Source organism: Castanea sativa, chromosome 1 (genome assembly GCF_040712315.1).
Source record: "Castanea sativa cultivar Marrone di Chiusa Pesio chromosome 1, ASM4071231v1".
NCBI lineage: Eukaryota > Viridiplantae > Streptophyta > Magnoliopsida > Fagales > Fagaceae > Castanea > Castanea sativa.
This window is the reverse complement of record NC_134013.1, coordinates 27,992,258-28,011,875: the sequence shown is the minus strand read 5'-3', so window position 1 is coordinate 28,011,875 and position 19,618 is coordinate 27,992,258. Positions and strand designations below refer to the sequence as shown.

The following is a 19,618-nucleotide window of genomic DNA, read 5'->3' as shown; positions in this document are numbered from 1 at the left end:
CATTAAAAAAATAAAAACTATCAACACACGTAATCATGAATCCATGACCAGTTGCCAATTGCCACACTTCAGTTTTTCCTCACTTCTCACATTGTTCTTTTTTTCCCACAAACTCATTTAGTATTTTTTTTCCCAAACACATTCTTTTGATTTTTATTTTTTTTAATCCTAACACAAACATGTTCAGTGTTTTTTCCCCATGATTGCTTACCAAAACATCCTCCTTTAAGGCTACGTTTGTTTCACATGAAAATGCTTCTAGGAAACTGTTTTACACATTTGTGTGTGTTTGGTACCCATAGAAAATATGGTCAAACGGAAATTCAGCAACCCGTTGATCGTAAAATAAGCCACTAAAAGTATAAAATCATTTACACTTTGATTTTACCTTCAAACATTTTTCAAAAACCACACCTGAAGAGAGAGAGCTCAAGCACACTCCTCACATAGTCCAAAACTCATCTCCAAGCTCGCCTTAGCCAAGTTTCGGCCAGCCCAGATCGTGCCGCTCCCACCACCCAGATCACGTGCTGGCCAAGCTTCCTCTTTTTTCTCTCTTCTTCCTCAACTCTTCTTCTCCCTCTTGCTCAACGTCACTGCCATCTAGATTGGAGCCTTGCATCTTGTTCTCGTCATCACCACCCAAGACTGATCTCGTTCTTGACCCACCCAAGACCAATCTTGTCCCTGCCATTGAAGACCGATCTCGTTGACCCGATCTCCATCTCTTTCCCGATCTATCTCTTTTTCCCTCAATCTCTCACTCTTTCTTCCTCCCTCTCTCTCAGTTTGACCGAGTTCAACTTGTGAATGAATGGAGCTAATGGATTTTTGTTTTGTTAATTGTATATACTGAAATTTTCCATTATAAAATTTGTTTGGAAGCTAAGAAAATGGCTGAAAAAATGTGAGAAACTAATAGAAATTTGGGTTTTTAGAATGCAACCAACCACCTGAAAACATTTCTAAAACAATTTTCATAATGCATCCAAATACTTGAAAATATTTTATTTTCCCAAAAATATTTTCACCTGAAAATATTTTACACTCGGAAAATATTTTACATTAAAACAAACGCAACCTAAGTTTCCTCTAAAAAATGAACCTCCTCCTTTTCGTTCTCCTTTCCTCCCCAATCCTTCATACTTTCACTTCATGTCTCTTCTTAAATTTCTTTGGACGAATCTTTGATTTCCTTTTTTTTTTCTCCAATTTATCACATTCTCCTATTTGAGAAAAGTGCATTTCTTTCGATATATATGGTTGTAATTATTACTTCATATATTTTATTCATGTATTTTCATTATAACTATCTTGGCACAAGTCTTTGATTTGTTAAAAAAAAAAATCATCACAATCTCGTTTGAGAGGTACATTTTATATTGTTGTAATTTTTTTTTTATACAAGATAAAATTCTACTCTAACCTAATCTAAGTATAAATATGTGTGAAACTTCTTCTTGAAAACCTGAAATTATTATTATCGTTAAAATTTGGACAGTCGAGTCACCCATTAATGGACATGACCCTTGGCTGGCTCATTTAATGGAATTAATTCTCATGTAACATATGTTATGTTAAAGTTGGTCACAAAAGGGTGTAACCTCTTCATTTATGTAACTCATGGAAATAGAGCATCTCCTTCCTCTCCACCATTCTCTCAAAGCTTTTGGATTATGTCCTATGGGTCTCAGGCTGTGAATATTGAGTGACTTGCTCTAATATCCATTTAAGCTATTGATAACTAGTAAATATTCAACTTCTTTCATATGATAATGAGTCATACTAACTAAAATTTATGTTAGGACTCACCATTTATGTGATGAGAAGAAGCATTATTTTACAGCATAGTGAATGATTTTCCATTGATGGCATGGCGACAAATTTCATATTGAATCTCATAGCTATATACATATAAGATCACGTAGGAAGTTGCATTTAATGAAAATCGAGTTATTATTTATTATGATAATACTATATTTTACCAAATAAATTCGTGATAAAACCTATTATTTATGTGAAAAGAAATGCCTTTATATGAAATTATTGAAATTTTTTTACCCAAATCTAAAACCAACTTTTATTAATCAATGAATCATTACAGTGAGGGTTGATTTTTATTGGATTAATTTTAAAAAAAATTTGAAAAATATACACTAAATTTTGTTAACATGCTCTGATTCAAGATGAAGTTGATCAGGATCAAAATATTAAAGAGAGAGAGCTTACGGAAGATCAAAATAGTATGACCTCATTGTATTATCTTACTTCTCTTGTTTGAATGGGTTTTGACCTCGAGCAATGAGGTACGTGTCACATTTTGTTGCCAATTTCGGAGAAACCCGGATTTGTAGCATTCCAATTTTTAATTACATCCTATATTATCTTGTCTTTTCATAATTTGTATGCATTGTTATTTGTTACCGAAAGGAGAAATTTTACCTATATCAATTTTTATATTTTAAAATTTTGAAAGAGGATTTTAAACAATACTTAGGGATATAATATTCACAATTTTTTTCAATTTATTAAAGTAATAAATTGAAATTAGTAGATTTTTTCTATTATAAATTAGGAGAAATTTAAAGTTATTATATTTATTACTATTACTTTTTCACTTACTAATAATATTTTATCACTTCAATAAATGAAAATGAGTGCATCGCCTATTAAAAAAAAAATGATTACATTGAAGATGACTAGAATATACAGCATCCACTAGTATTGACTCTAGGCAGCAAAACAAACCGAGCTCATTTATGTAAGGAAAAATGTTGTCATGTGCATGGAAAAATGAAATACCTAGGAAAGCATTCTATAGATATGATTTCCGTGCATCAGTAAGGTACCCAATCTGTATGGAATAAATAAATGAGAGCTAGACAGGTAGACTTATAGCTTCAATAAATCATTCGTAGAACTTAATTGCTATTGGGTCAACCACAATAAGGTAATTTTTAATCCAAAATAGCTTGATTTTTAATCCAAGTTAGATCTAGACAGGTAGACTTATAGCTTCATTAAATCACTCATGGACTTATAGCTTCAGTAAATCATTTTAATCCAAATTATAAGGGTCAAAATGTAACAAAAAGAGCTTATGGAATTAAATTGCTATTGGGTCTACCCGCAATGTGGCATTTTTTTTTTTGCCCAAACAATGTAAAATATGTTAATTTGAACATAAACCTAACCATTTTATTTTTATCTAAACTTTAAAGTTCAAACCTGACAATTAAAAGATTATCGACTAAATTGTGACCTAACCAAATCCAAAGGGTTAAATTATAATTTACCCTAAATTTTTTATCCAGCCACAAAAAAGATTCATTGATTATGGCCTTTGCTTAAACAACTATTAATCCTGGTCATCTAGTGACAAAACCAAATATAGACCAAGGGTCATGGGCCGGAAATTTTAATAATTAAATTGTATATTTAGAGATTTAAGATTTTAATTTTGTAAAATATTTTTTTTCATGAATTTCAGTACATAATAATAAATAATTTTAGAGATTTTGAAAAACGTTGAATCCCATTTTAATATATGGTTGAGTAGAAATGTATCTAAAAAGTCTTATTTTATATACTTTCTTTTACTCATATTTTGTTAATATTGACTATATGATAGTTTGGATTTTTATATTATTTTATTTTTGAATATTAATATTTTATTTTATTTTCAAATAATAAAATTATTTGGTTTCCTTTGCTTCCAAAGTTGAAATTATTGTTCTGTTCCTATAGTCTAATTTGTCAAATTTTCGACTTTTTACAAGGGATGAAATCCTTGGCAATACAATCTCAAAACTTAATTTGATGATTAAAATTTTCTTGCATGTAAGTCTTATGTAAAAGCAAAGAGCCATGCAGTTTAAAAGAAACTTTTTTGGTTTTTTTAATGGAAACATTCTTGCTTCAAATCAATCTTCCTTATTGTAAGTTGTAACTATTCAAAAAAAAGTCCTATGTACTTAAAAAAATTTACTCATGTAATAAGTATTGCATTATGAAGGGCTATGAATTTGGATAGATATTAGTCTTAGCCATGTATTGGAAAATTTTCAATTTTCTACCGTATTATTGGTGATGATATCATTGCAGTACTATAAAAATTTTAAAATTGACATATTTTGTGCATGCAAGTCGTGTAAAAAATTTATGTGAATCCCATATATAATTAAGTATCAGATCATGAAGAATTATGTTCTGAGTAGGCCTTAAATGTATGACACATTTGGCCGAAACGTGATACAAGTAAAATAGAAACATCAATTCCAATAGCAATGGGTCCTGGAAAGTATTCAAATTTAAAAGGTTTTTTTCCTAAAATAAAAATTTTACTCTAGCATAATTTATGTATATAAGTAAAATCTCATTTTTGAAAACTTGAATCTTGATTCTTATCCTCTATTCTACAAGTACAAACCATCATATCAATGATGTGTGGTGATAAATCCTCTTTCATATATATATATATATATATCATATTCTTTAATATGAGTTGAGAGACGTACAAAATTAAATATCCGTGTCCATATTCTATCTCTCTTTTTAAATGAAATTAAGTAATTAATACTAACAAGGGGGCAAATTAAACCACCAGTAATGATTTGTCTCTTTGCAAAAGCATGACAATGATAAGATCAAATTTGATTCTCTTACGATATGAGATTGTCAATTTGTCACTCTTACTATTTACATGTTCGTGTGGGGATCATGAGGGTTGCTCATTATTTTACTAGCATGTAACTCCATGTAAATGCACGGAGGCATTTAAAATTAAACGAAAATTTTATTATAAAAATATAAATAATTAGTCAAATTAATTTTTTTAAAGCATGTAACACATGCATTCATGCATACATATAGATACATTTAAAATTAAACACAATTTTTATTATAAAATATGGATAATTAGTCAATTTTTATAAAAGTATACGTAATTAGTCACATATTAAAATTCTTATCTAAATTTAATACTACTTATGATCTTTTTTTTTCTTCTAATTTTTAATAAGATAAAACGTGTGATGCTTTTTGTTATGTGGTGATTTTTATTTTATTTACTTTTTGAGAAACATGTGGTGATTTTTATTGAGTATATGTGATTTTTTTTATTTAAATTTTAACTCATTAACTCACTTGACACAAATATTAAAAAACTTAAATAGACACATGGCACAAGCCTAAGTGGATAATTATGGTGTAGTTCCCACATGAATTTAGACACATGGCGCAAAATTGGATTATAATTTCAAATTCTAATTTAATTTTCTCTAAGTTTTACCTATTAATATATATATAGATGACTTATAAATTTGAATTTTTTTTAGTTATATGATTATGATTTTTATGGTTTATTATATTGTGCTCATCATTTTCTACGCTAAATTAACTAATTTGGCACAAAAATTTAAAAATTTATATTAGATGGGACATGTAACACAAAATTAAATTATAATTGAAATTCAATTTTTATACTAAATTAACTCACTTGGCACAAAATTCTAAAATTTAGATTAGATGAGACACATGACGCAAATTTAGACTCTAATTAAATTCCAATTTGAAAGTTAGTTGAATTTTCTCTCTGCTTCACCTATTTTATATATATATATATATATATATATATATATATATATATATATATATATATATATATAGATTAGGTGGACATATATAGCTAAACTGAATTGGTCTTCCCATTGTGAGGCTTGTATCCATATAGTGATAGCAAGACAAGGATATATAGGCTGATAATAAATGTCGTGCTGTCCATGATTCAATACATAAAATTAGAAATCAATCTAATACAAATGCAAAATAAATAAATAAATAAATCTTGAACTCTATAAATGATCAATTAATTCACAACTTGTAAATAGAATTATTTTAAGATACAATGACTATCTTCAAGTGAACGATTCATTCTCGACAAGATTTGTCCTTTGAGAGAGAGAGAGAGAGAGAGAGAGAGAGAGAGAGAAATTTTATAGATTCGAAGAAAAACCAGAAATTAAAGCATATATAGGTTTAAGATTTTGTTTGACACGGGCAATGGCTATTAACCATTTAAAATGCAAAATATGGATTATTTAGTGAGCATCTTTCTACAATGTTCCATTTATTTTACCATCAAAACTCCTCAGTGGAGTGGCATGAGCTCGGATTCCTCTCTATAAACGCTTGAATTCGAGTCTCACTTATAGGTAGGGTGAGCAGACCTATGACGACAGTCTCAGTCCTCTCCCCTTCAACATTTTTCGATGTTCCAAAAAAAAAAATTCTGCAATGCCAATGCACAAGACAAATGTATATTAGACTTATTAGTGGTACTTTTAATTAGACCCCACAGGTAGAAAAGATAGAGTCATAGAATTAGAACCACCGTGAGGAATTCATTCGAAATAGTCAAATAGTTATATGTCTAAAGCATGCGGTTAGAAAAGTTAATACGAATTGATAGGGCCATTCTCCAAAAGTCCAAATTAATTTTATATATATATATACACACACATATATCTCTTTATCTTGAGCACAACTAAATAAAGTGAAAAAAATGATATATAGTACAAAATTATTAAGGATTTTACCGATGTTTGCCTTAAAGGCACACAATAGTATACCATTTTTGAAAAAAAATTTATTGAGAATTGAAAAAATTTTGACAACTTTTTTAATTACTATTATTAAGAATTTTATTAACATATGTCCTAAGGGTATACATTAACCAGACCCAATTATTAAAAGTAGCCAAACTTTTCAATAATCAATAAATAGAATTGTTGTAACGAACTTCAATAGGTGAATGGATAAGCTCTATTAGAACGAGTTGACAACTCTTAATAAAATGATTCTATTAATATAAAATTAAAATAAAAAATAAAAAAACTCATAAAGAAAAGATATTAGCTAAACTAAAGCAAACTATAGTTGCACAGCTCTACTTCTTCATATTATTGTTGACTAGACGCCAATTTAGACTTTATTTTATTCTCAAAAAAGTTCAAGACTTTATTATTATTGTTTTGATAGGCCAGTTTTGATTCCATCCTTCACAAATTTTTGCCAAAATGTTTCCTTGGACAAAAATTGCCATATAAGATTGAGTATTAAATGCTTGATAAGTCACGCAGGAAACTTTATAAAACACTGGCTCAATAGGAGAACAAAAATGAAATAAAAGCAATGGTATAATAAATTAATAATATAAGGAATATATAAGTATACGTAGTAAGCTATTCCAGCCGTGAGTTTTGTGGCTTACTAGTATTTTTTGTACTTTGTTCAGATTCTTCTTTTTGCTAAAGACCTTATAGTAAATGGACACATCTTCATGCATAAAATATTTGAGGGATTGAGAAAAAAAGTTTGAGTTGCAGGATTAGCAGTATATTGTAATTATCTCTTAAAAAAAATGTTCAAATTCTTCTCATTTGTAGCATGAAAAATAAATATATATGTGTGTGTATGCATGCGTGTGTATTAAATATAGTCACCTCAATAATATTTGACTAGATTGACGTGTGGATTGTTTTTCTTTTTGCTAAAGACCTTATAGTAAATTGACACATCTTCATGCATAAAATATTTGGAGGATTGAGAAAAAGAGTTTGAGTTGCGGGATTAGCAGTATATTGTAATTATCTCTAAAAAAAAAATATGTTCAAATTCTTTCTCATTTGTAACATGCAAAATAAATAAATAAATAAATAAATAAATATATACATGTGTGTGTGTTAAATGTAGTCACCTCAATAATATTTGACTAGATTGATGCGTGAAGTGTTTTTCTTTTTGCTAAAGACCTTATAGTAAATTGACACATTTTCATGTATAAAATATTTCGGGATTGAGAAAAAGAGTTTGAGCTGTGGGATTAACAGTATATTATAATTATCTCTAAAAAAAAAAATATGTTCAAATTCTTTCTCATTTGTAGCATGAAAAGTATATATATATGTGTGTGTGTGTGTGCGCGCGCGCGCGCATGTTAAATGTAGTCACCTCAATAATATTTGACTAGATTGACGCGTGGAGTGTGCTTAATGGATCATCCTAGAGCACATTTTTTGTTAGTGGTAGTCATAATCACATAATTCAAGTACCATCATTATAAACCTTAACTCAAAAAGATCCAAATTCTCTGATGTTTCTAAAAATCTTTCATATTAGCCTTTGACTTGTCATAATAATCTCTAAATCCCTAGAAATAAGAAAACAACTAATGCCACAAATTTTGTGAACCCGCACTCTATTATTAGTCATAGTAGTTAGCTTAGCTATACTTGAAATTTTTATATTTAATCAAGCAGTGGATTAATTAAACAAGTTATGATTTATTTCATAGCATAAACAATTATTTTAATCACAGTAATAATTCATAAAATCAAAACCAATAAAAATGTAAAATGGTAAAACACACACACACACACACACAAAGTTTGGTAACAAAATGAAAAACCAATGAACAATCTTAAAGGAAAAAACACTCCAGGGATCTACTCACGTAGAAAAATCAATATAAGAGACAATTACAGTAGTCTACTTGTAAAACCTTTCCACAAATAGGTCTTCATTGTAATCTCAGCAATCACCCCTCAAGATGGACCTTGTCTGCAACCCAAAACTTCACACAAAAACAACCTTCTTAACGAACTATTGAGGAACTAATATGTGGTTTCAAGGAATAAACAGACCGGCTCTTGTAGTATCTCAATGGCTTGAATACTTATAACAAGTACCAAGGAATAAACAGTTTAGACACAAATAGAAACTCTAAAAAGTAACAATATGAAGGGTAGATTTAGAACTTTACGGTTCAAGAAGGTTCAACTCTTAGATTTGGTCTTGTATGTTCAGAAAGTAAGGAGAAAATAATGAAAGAATATAAGAACAAAGTAGGCTTAGACAGGCACAAAATGATTGTTATATTTAAGATGATATTTGGCTGCACTCGGCTACAGAACTGTCCTATAGCTGCGTTTTATAAAATGCGGCTATAGGTTCATAATTTTAGCTGCATTTTTAATAAATGGGGCATCTATAGCCGCGTTTTTTCAAACGTGGCTCAAGCAAACGCGGCTTAAGATCCGCATGTTTGGTAGTGAGGATTGCAAGCAAGTTATTTTCAAGATACAACTAAGCCAATATTCTACAAGTATCAAACTTAGAGAATCCTGTAAATTTCTATATATGGTGAGCAAATTATTTTTACAAAAATTGAAAATGACTTTTTATTCATAAATAATAAAGTGATACCAATGAACACTAAAAAGTTACATTTCAAAAGTCACTTGTTAAGAGAGTAAGAGACATAAAACCTTTAAAATGTTGTTATGATTGTTACTATTTGTTAGGAAAGTAAAGTTCAGTCTCCCTCAAATTTTTTGCAAAGTTTTGCAGATAAATGATTTTCTGTCATGATTTCACTTGAGCAAAGTCATTCTCACTTGAGCGATTTTTTAGTATACGTTTAAAAAATCAGGTGATAAAAATTTCACTCATCACTCAGCTTACTAAAATTCACTAAACAAGCCTCCTAGCTCGATTATTAAGCATTCTTCGTTCTTTTACTTTTAAAGTGAGACATTCTCAGATATTATAACCTCTATATATACACAACATTGTATGGCAGTGTCACATTTTCTCTTTAGCAAGGGTTGGTATTACTATTTATAGAAAAAAAAAGTCAGTTCTACAAAGTTGGGTTACCATTCATGCAATCTCGCTTGAGCAAATGTTTAACAAGACTCTCAAGTACTTCCTATATGAATTCTTGAGCAAAACTTTTTTCGCTATTCCTCTTAAACAGAGAATGATTGATTGATTTCACTTGAACGAAAATTTTCAATAAAGTAATGTGACATATTTTTAACCTAACTCAAATACATCAATTTCAATCCTTTTTTTTTTTATTCCGTTTTTATTACATTGAATTAGCTAACATCCAAAACCTAATAAATTTCCCGTTTGACAATTATGTGATGTTAGTATATAGCTTAGACTAGTTTAGCCCATTGGTCTTAGCCCAGTATACTGTACTTATAGTTCACTCATATTACTTGTACTGCACACATACCTAGCCTATATAAGGCTCTCTATTGTACATTGTTATATACACATCAATATACAGACTATTTAGTCTCTCTGTCACTTTATATTGTTAACATGATATCAGAGCCATTCCTCTGACTTTCTGGTTCTTGTGGACATCTCCGACGTTCTTCCGCTGCCCTCGCTTTCATCCAGTAGTCATTGTCGGAAGCGAGTCACTGCCGTCACGCCCACAGCCCCTAGAACACTCAGATTTCGTCGGTTTTGTTGATCAAACTGCCAAAGTCAAGGCATAGATTGACAGATCTTCTGATCCCAAGCAAAACCCAGCAAAGCATCGCCAGAAACCACCTCCCACGTGCCCACACGCGCCGGCTGAAGTTTCTGCCTCAAGAGCACGTGTTCCACACGCCGTCAGCCACTCTCACGCGCCTCACGCGCCAAGACAGTGCCGTCACTCGCCTCCACGCGCCCTAGTGTGACGCCAGGACAGTGCCGTCACGCTCCGTTTCACGAACTGCCACGTTAGCCCTAGGGTGACGTCACACTGCCACGTTAGCACACGAGCCGTTGACTTTGATCGTTGACCGTTGACTTTGACCAAAGTCAAAAATATTTCAACAGGACCTGTCTTGCTCAGTTTTTCGCGTAGATTTCGATTTTGGGCCCCGTTTTTGCAATTGAGGTCTCTAAATCCCACTTTTTGGTCATTTTTCTTATTATGGCTCAACAAAATGATCGAGATATCATACGTCCTATCACCATCATGTTGGATGGTCCCACTAGCTATCATGCATGGTCTCAGAATATAACTGTCTTCCTCAAGGGTCGTAAACTATGGAGATATGTAACTGGTTCAATTCCTAAGCCAGTACCAAACCCTAAGTCCAAAGCCACAGCTACTGAAGATGCCTCCAAGACTGCTGTTACAACGGATGATTATGAAGAACGCCTAGAGGAATGGGAGAGTATTCAGAGTAAGATCTTGTCTTGGTTTATCAATACCTCTATTCCCTCCATTCATAATCTTCTTCTTCGTCTTGAGACTGCTAAGGCTGCTTGGAAATTTCTGGCCGATTGTTATAATTGTACTAATGATTCAAGCTTGGAGTTCCACATTGAATCAAAACTTTATCAAATGCGCCAAGAGACAAGTCTGTCTATTTTTTATTATTATTCTCAGACTTCTACTATGTGGGAACAACTTTCTGCTGCAGATCCTCCATTAGTGTGTTCTAAGGACATTGAGCTCTTTGTCAAATATCGGGACCGCCGTAAATTTATGCACTTCATGATGGGTTTACGTGAGGATTTTGAGCCTACTAGGGCTTCTCTGCTTAGCCGGTCTCCTACTCCTTCTCTTAATGCTGCAGTCAAGGAGCTCATTTCTAAGGAGAACCATCGGCCTACTCATCACATGTCATCATCTGATCATGTATTGGCTACACCATCTCCACAGCCTCCCATTGCTGCATTCACTGCTCCTCCACGAATAAACTCTAGGCATCCCACCTCTCAGTCTTTCAAAGGTACTCGCTGCAAGTTTTGCCGTGCCAAAGGCCATGACATCTCAGTTTGTCGCAAACTGCAAAAATTTGTGAAAGAGTAGAATAAAGCTTCTCTTCCTCGGGCAGCTATTGGAGGTCCTTCAGATCCATCAGTTCCTACAGGTCCATCTTTAGCTTCCTCACTTACTATGGCTAATATTGAGGTAGTTGTTCAACGGGTTTTATCCCGCACTTCCACTGCTCTTTCTGTCACCTCAGGTAAACAACCTTGGTTTTTTGATACTACATGTTGTAACCATATGACTCCTGATGAATCCCAATTTTCTGATAAGACACCCTTAGCACATCCAATCACCATATACACTGCTGATGGAACTCCTATGCCTGTTAGTCATAAAGGAACAATCTCTTCTCCTTGTTTATCCTTTAGTGACACTTTTCATATCCCAATGTTATCCCTCAATTTACTTTCTGTTGGTCAACTTTGTGAATTAGGCGTAGATCTTCTATTTACTAATCATGGTGTGGATGTGCAGGATCCCCGGACAGGTCAAGTGCTCGGGACAGGTCATAAAGTTGGTCGCATGTTTGAGATTCATGACTTGAAGATTCCTTCACAAGTTGTTTCTGCAGCTACTACCATTGCCACCCCCTCACCTGATCTATGGCATGCTCGTCTTGGTCATCCATCCTTATCTCGTTTTCAGTTGTTAGCTTCTCAAGGTCATTTAGGTTCAGTTCAGTTTCAAAAATTTGATTGTACTTCTTGTCATTTTGGCAAACAAACAAAATTGCCCTTTAATAATAGTGACTCATTTTCTTCTGCACCTTTTGATCTTATACATTCTGATATTTGGGGTCCTGCACCTATTCCCACCGAGGGGGGATCAAAATAATTTGTCATATTTGTGGATAATTTTTCTCGATATACTTGGATTTATCTACTTCACCATAGATCTGAACTTGTGTCTATTTACCAAACATTTCATAAAATGATTGAAACATAGTTCAATCACACCGTCAAAGTCTTTCGATCAGATTATGCTCAATAATATAATGATAAATCTTTCCTATCCTTTTTAGACAGTCATGGTACCCTTCCTCAGTGATCTTGTCCTTACACATCTCAACAAAATGGTCGTGCAGAACGAAAACATCGTCACATTCTTGATGTTGTCCGCACCCTTCTCATTTTTGCCTCTCTTCCTGAGCGTTTTTGGGGTGAGGCTGCACTCACTGCTGTGTACACCATTAATCGTATTCCTTTACCAACTACACACAACAAATCACCATTCGAGCTTCTTTATGGTCAAACTCCTGACTACTCTTCTCTTCGGGTTTTTAGTTGTGCTTGCTTTGTCTCTCTTCCTCTTCATGAACGAACAAAGCTCCAGCCTCGTGCTCGTCTCTGTTGTTTCCTTGGTTATGGTGTATCTCAAAAGGGGTTTCGCTACTATGCTCCTATTTCTCATCGCCTTCGTGTCTCCCGTCATGTTGAGTTTTAGGAACATCGTCCTTTAAAGAGTCTTCAGCAGTTTCCTGCGTCCTCTTCCTTAGAGTCTCCCATTTTTACTGATCTTTTCCTTCCTCTCTATCCTGAACCTGTGGAGGATTCTTCAACATCGGTTGCCTCTCCAGACGACTCATCTCCGGTTCTGTTCCCGGCATATGACCCGCCTGTCTTGGATCCTGTGGCACCACCCTCTCTTAAGTCTCCTGTTGGTCCTGAACTTAGTTGTTCCACTCGGGTAAGCATTCCTCCCCCTTATCTCGCTGATTATCATTACTCTTTTGCTCTTGCCACCCTTTATGAACCTCACACCTATCGTGAGACCCATACTGACCCTTTTTGGCAGCAAGCTATGAACGAAAAACTAGATGCCCTTCATAAGAATCACACTTGGGATATGGTTGATTTGCCTCTTGGTCAGTCTGTAGTGGGTTATAGGTGGGTTTACAAGATCAAGACCAAGGCTGATAGATCTGTTGAACGGTACAAGGCTCGCCTCATTGCCAAGGGCTTTACTCAGGAGTATGGCATTGACTATGAGGAAATATTTGCTCTTGTTGCTCGCCTTACATCTATTTGATGTCTCATTGCTGTGGCTGCTGTTCGCCGCTGGCCTCTTTATCAAATGGATTTGAAGAATGCTTTACTTAATGGAGACCTCCAAGAAGGAGTGTACATGCAACCACCCCCTAGCTATCACATTTAGGCCGTCAAGTTTGCTGCCTTCGTCATGCTCCTTATGGCCTCAAGCAGGCTCCTCAAGCTTGGTTTGAAAAGTTTAGCTCAGTTGTTGCTCAGCAGGGTTTCACTTCGAGTCCTCATGACACTGCTCTCTTTGTCTGGAGATCCTCTACTGGTATCACTTTTATTCTTCTTTATGTTGATGATATGATTATTAATGGAGATGATTCTGCAGGTATCTGCTCTCTTCAACACTTCCTTAGTCAGCATTTTGAGATGAAAGATTTGGGCACTCTCAACTATTTTCTTGGGCTTGAGGTTACCTCCTCCTCTGATGGATACTATCTTTCCCAAGCAAAATATGCTTCTGATCTTCTCTCCAAAGCCGATATCACCGACAACAAGACTATTTCCACTCCCTTGGAATACAATGCAAAGCTCACACCCTTAGATGGTGAACCTATATCAGATGCTACTCGCTATCGTCAATTGGTTGGTAGTCTGATCTATCTCACTGTTACTCGTCTAGATATTTCACATGCCGTGGATATGGTTAGTAAGTTCATGGATGCCCTTCATAATGTCCACTATGCTGCCATTCTTTGGATTCTCCGATATGTCAAAGGCACACTTTATCATGGTCTCCATTACTCCTCTCGATCTTCTCTTGAGCTTCATGCTTATTCAGATGCAGGCTGGGCAGGTGATCCGACTGATCGATGTTCTATCATAGGTTTCTGTTTCTTGTTGGGTACTTCTCTTGTCTCGTGGCGTAGCAAGAAGCAAGATGTGGTTTCCCGTTCTAGTACTGAGGCTGAGTACCGTGCCCTTGCTGACACCACCTGCGAGCTTGTCTGGCTTCGCTGGCTCTTGGCTGACATGGATGCTCCACAACCCACTGCCACTCCTCTTTATTGTGACAATCATAGTGCTATTTATATTGCTCATAATGATGTCTTCCATGAACCCACCAAACACATTGAGATCGACTGCCACATCACTCGCCAGCATCTCAAGAAAGGAAATCTCAAGTTGTTCTCCATCTCCTCTGCTGACCAGCCTACTAATATCTTCACCAAGACTTACCCGCCAAGTCGTCTTCGAGATCTTATATCCAAATTCCAGTTGGCTTCCTCCTTACCACCTCGAGTTTGAGGGGGGATGTTAGTGTATAGCTTAGACTAGTTTAGCTCATTGGGCTTAGCCCAGTATACTGTACTTGTAGTTCACTCATATTACTTGTACTGCACACATTCCTAGCCTATATAAGGCTCTCTATTGTAAATTGTTATATACACATCAATATACAGACTATTCAGTCTCTCTCTCACATTATATTGTTAACATGTGATAAAAAATTACAGTAGAAGACTAAATTAAAATTACAAACTCAATGTAATACATGTACATCTCATAAACCACTGAATATAAATTAGACCTACATTCTATTATGTGAGGCTTGAAACCGGTCTTTAATGAAACATAAACTAACATATTAAACGCAAAGGGAACAAGTACAGACAAAATATGACCGGCTTATATATTAGGCTTTTAAGTACATTAGACTGTATTCAAAATACATCAACTTAAGCACATTAGCATCAAGTCAAAAAAAAAAAAAAAAAAAAAAAATTCTATATTGCTCCCTATTTTTGTTAGGTGAAGGCAAAGAAGATGAACTTGTTAAGCTCCTAAACAAACAAATATGACTCCCCTTTAATAGATACGTACCCTCTAAACTTTCTCCTCCTATGAAAAATAAATTTTTATTTCAAAACACCCTTTGAAAAACAATTTTGGGGAAAAATAACTAAAAGCTATAAGAATTTTTACATGAAATACAAATACTCTCTTTTTTATTATTCGCATTCTTGACACAATGTGATCCATTACTCATATAGATACGCATGCACTCCAAGAATAAATGATATTTAAGAATTTTTTTCCTGAGAATCAATAATATTTAAGACTATGCATTATAACTCAATGATATAAAAATCTATCCATGTAAGTTGTTTTCATAAATGTCTTAAGAACTCAAATCATCCTCAAAATTATAAATAAATTATTATTTAAAATTCAAGGCTTTCAACTTAATGAATAGCTTTTGAACTTGACTCTATTTTGTTTTTCACATTTTCTCTTTAACCATAAAATTTACTTGTCTTAATAATTTTTTTCAAAAGAAAATTAAGGGCACGAATGAAGGGCAGATTAAGGATGTGTTTGGTTCGACATAAATTGATTTTGTGAAAACAATTTTCACATTTACTAGCGTTGGGGCAATCGAAAATGTTGGTCAGCCAAAAATTATTATCTAGTTGACCGTAAAACAAAAGCACCCATGGCAGATATTGGTTTACACTTTCATTTTCTGTAAACCATTTTCCTCCTCACCCAAACTTATCAACCGAAAAAATTATTTTCTGGTTGATCGTAAAATAAAAGCACCTATGGTAGATATTGGTTTACACTTTCATTTTCTGTAAACCATTTTCCTCCACACCCAAATCTTATCAACCGAACAATTTTCCGATTGTGTTTGGTTACAAGTTTTAGCCATACATGTAAGAATATTATGCACTTGCTGAATAGAAATGTAATTGTTGGGATGGATGGCCGGTGCTTAATTTTTGTTAACTTGGCAATGCACACATTATCTTGTAAGAAGTACATAATTTACTGTGCTTGTTGCAGTCACTGCCTATTAATAAAAATATAAAATACACTTATTATAATATATTATATAAATGTGTATTTTTTTAATGAAAAAGCTTAACTTTGTTGCATAAAATAAAAATATTCCAAAACATACACAGTTTCTATAATTAAATTTCATATATTATCATTCTACAAAAATATTTCAACTTGAGTTAAATTTGATATTTTGATTGATAATTGAAAAACTTCTCTCAAATTCACAAATTCTATAACAAACAATTTGAGAAGAAAGAAACAAAGAGAGAGAGAGAGAGAAATGAGATTGAAAATGCTTCAAGTATTATACACTGAAAACTGTCTAGATATAGATACAATGGGTGTACTAATCTATATAAACATACAAAGCAAGAGAGAAGGAAAGGAAAAACAATGGTAACTGCCTCACACGTGCACTACCAGAAATAACAAACCTACAGTTAATAATATTACAACACACACGAAACAACACCGTTTACTTTAATGAGAAACGGTGGCGTTTTGTTTCAATCTTGCTTTATGTTTTCCCAGCCTCATACATGGCAGCATTTTGGAATTGGAAGTAGCCGTTGGAACTTCTCCTTCATGATTTGAATCTTCTGGACTTGAATCACTTGAACCAGAGTTAGAAGCACTGCCATGTCTTTCATCCCCCCTCAAATGTATGGGGAATTTTCACATGAGTTTGGAGGTAAGCCAAGAAAACTGAGGAGAAGGAAGACCTTTAGGAAATAGATCAGCTAGTTGATCATGAGTAGAGATGAACTTAATCAACAAATCATGCCGAAGAACTTTCTCACAAACAAAATGATAATCAACCTCAATGTGTTTGGTACGAGCATGAAACACAGGACTAGAAGCAATAGCCAGAGCACTAATATTATCACACCAGAGAAGAGGAGGATGAGGAAGAAAAAGACCAAAATCATGAAGAAGCATCCTAATCAAATATAACTCAGCAGTAGTAGAAGCCAAAGCACGATATTCAGCCTCAATTGATGAACGAGAAACAATGCCTTGCTTCTTGGCAGACCAAGTGATAGGACAAATGCCAAAAAAGACCACCATACTAGTGAGGGAACGCCTATCCACAGGATCCCTAGCCCAATCAGAATCACTATAAGCAGACAAAGAAATTGGACTAGGAGTAAAGGCAATACCAAAATGTAAGGTGCCTTGAAGATATCTAAGAATACGGTTGGCTGCCTAAAGATGATTTTGAGTAGGAGCACTCATAAACTAACAAGCTTGTTGAATTGCAAAGGAGAGATCTGGCCTTGTAAAGGTGAGATATTGTAAGGCACCAACCAAACTCCTATAAGATGTAAAATCAGACAACAAGGGACTATCAGCAGGGAGAAGATGAAAGTTAGGGGAGGAAGGAGTTTTACATGGCTTGCATTCAGTCATACCAAACTTCTTAAGGAGATCAGATGCATATTTGGATTGATGCACAAATAAACCAGAAGAAGTGTAATCAATTTGCAGGCCAAGAAAGTAATGAAGTAACCCAAGATCCTTGAGATCAAAATCCACCCCCAACAGCTTGATAACAGAAAAGACAAAACTAGAATTGTTGCCTGTGATGATTATGTCATCCACATACAGCAACAGATAGACAATATAAGAACCATGCCTCAAAATGAAGAGATTACCATCTACAGCAGAAGCACAAAAGCCAATGTGAAGCAATTGAGAAGTGAACCTCTCAAACCAAGCCCTAGGAGCTTGCTTGAGACCATAAAGAGCCTTGTGAAGAAGACAGACATGCTTAGGAAAGGCAGAATCAACATAGCCTTGAGGTTGAACCATATAAACTTCCTCTTCAAGAACACCATGCAAAAATGCATTACTAACATCTAATTGCCTCAATTCCTAGCCAAATTGCACAGCCAAAGCAAGAAGAATCCTAACAAGAGCAGGCTTAATCACAGGACTAAAAGTCTCATCATAATCCATGCCATATTGCTGAAGATAACCTCTTGCCACTAACCTGGCTTTATACCTTGCAATAGAGCCATCACTATGCCTCTTTAACTTATAAACCCATTTGCAAGTAACAACATTTTTATGAGGAGGAAGAGGAACTAGAGATCAAGTATTTTGCTTCTGTAAAGACTGAAATTCAGCATCCATAGCAGCCACTCATTAAGGGTGTTTAGAGGCAATAGTAAAAGAAGGTGGTTCTGACACAATGTAATCAGAATGAACCTACATAACCTTAGGCTTATAGATACCATGCTTTGACCTTGTGAGCATAGGATGAGAGTTAATGGAAGTAGGAACAATGGTAGTAGAGTCAGAAATAATAGGAGCGGACACTAAGGAAGATGGAGGGTTAACAGGAGCAGAAACAGGCAGGGAAGTAGAAGAGGGACTAGAGATTGATGAAGGAATATCTAAAGGAGGAAGAACAACAGGAATTGGAAGGAATGGAGAAAGGAAAGAAGGAATAAGGGAAGATGTGAGATCAGTAGGTGAAGAAACAATGACAGACTCATCAAATGAAGCAAGAACAAACTCATCAAAGGAAGGCGTAGGCTTAGAAATCCAATCAGAGAAAGATGAGGAGAAGGGAATATTGAGATCAGTAAAGCTTGAATCATGAGCAAAGGAAAAGAGAGACTTATTAAACAAAACATGACAAGCAATGTAAATTTTGTTGGAAGTAGGATCAAGGCAGATTTATCCTTTAGAAAGTGGAGGATAGCCAAGAAACACACAAGGTTTAGACCTAGGCTGTAGTTTGTTTCTGTTAAAAGGCCTAAGATATGGATAGCATGCACAACCAAAGGCTTTAAGAGCATGAAAGGAAGGAGGTTTGGAATAGACTCTCTCCCAAGGTGAGTGAAAACCTAAGACTGAAGAAGGCATTCTATTGATAAGGTAAGTTGCAGCAGAACATGCATAGGACCAATAATTGAGAGGAAGGTGAGACTGATAGAGAAGGGCAAGACCAGTTTCAACTATATGCCTATATTTCCTCTCTGAAACACCATTCTGTTCAGGAGTATGAGGACATGAAGATTGGTAGAGAATACCAATAGCAGAACAAAAGGACTTAAACTCAGTATTAATGTATTTAGATCCATTATTAATCCTTAGAACCTTAAGTTTAGAACTGAACTAATTTCAACCATGGATTTGAAGTGCTTAAAAACAT

At 34.3% G+C, this 19,618-nt stretch overlaps 2 protein-coding genes across 2 annotated transcripts; both read left to right on the top strand.

Moving 5' to 3' along the window:
* Positions 1–10,780: 10,780 nt before the first annotated feature.
* Positions 10,781–11,668, top strand: LOC142624150 (uncharacterized). Its single transcript, XM_075797672.1, has one exon. It carries the CDS (start codon positions 10,781–10,783, stop codon positions 11,666–11,668), a length of 888 nt encoding a protein of 295 aa, XP_075653787.1.
* An 87-nt stretch (positions 11,669–11,755) lies between these two features.
* Positions 11,756–13,657, top strand: LOC142624142 (uncharacterized). Its single transcript, XM_075797661.1, has 3 exons — positions 11,756–12,290; positions 12,714–12,904; positions 13,073–13,657. The coding sequence occupies exons 1-3, from the start codon at positions 11,756–11,758 to the stop codon at positions 13,655–13,657; spliced, it is 1,311 nt and encodes a 436-aa protein (XP_075653776.1).
* Positions 13,658–19,618: the final 5,961 nt, after the last annotated feature.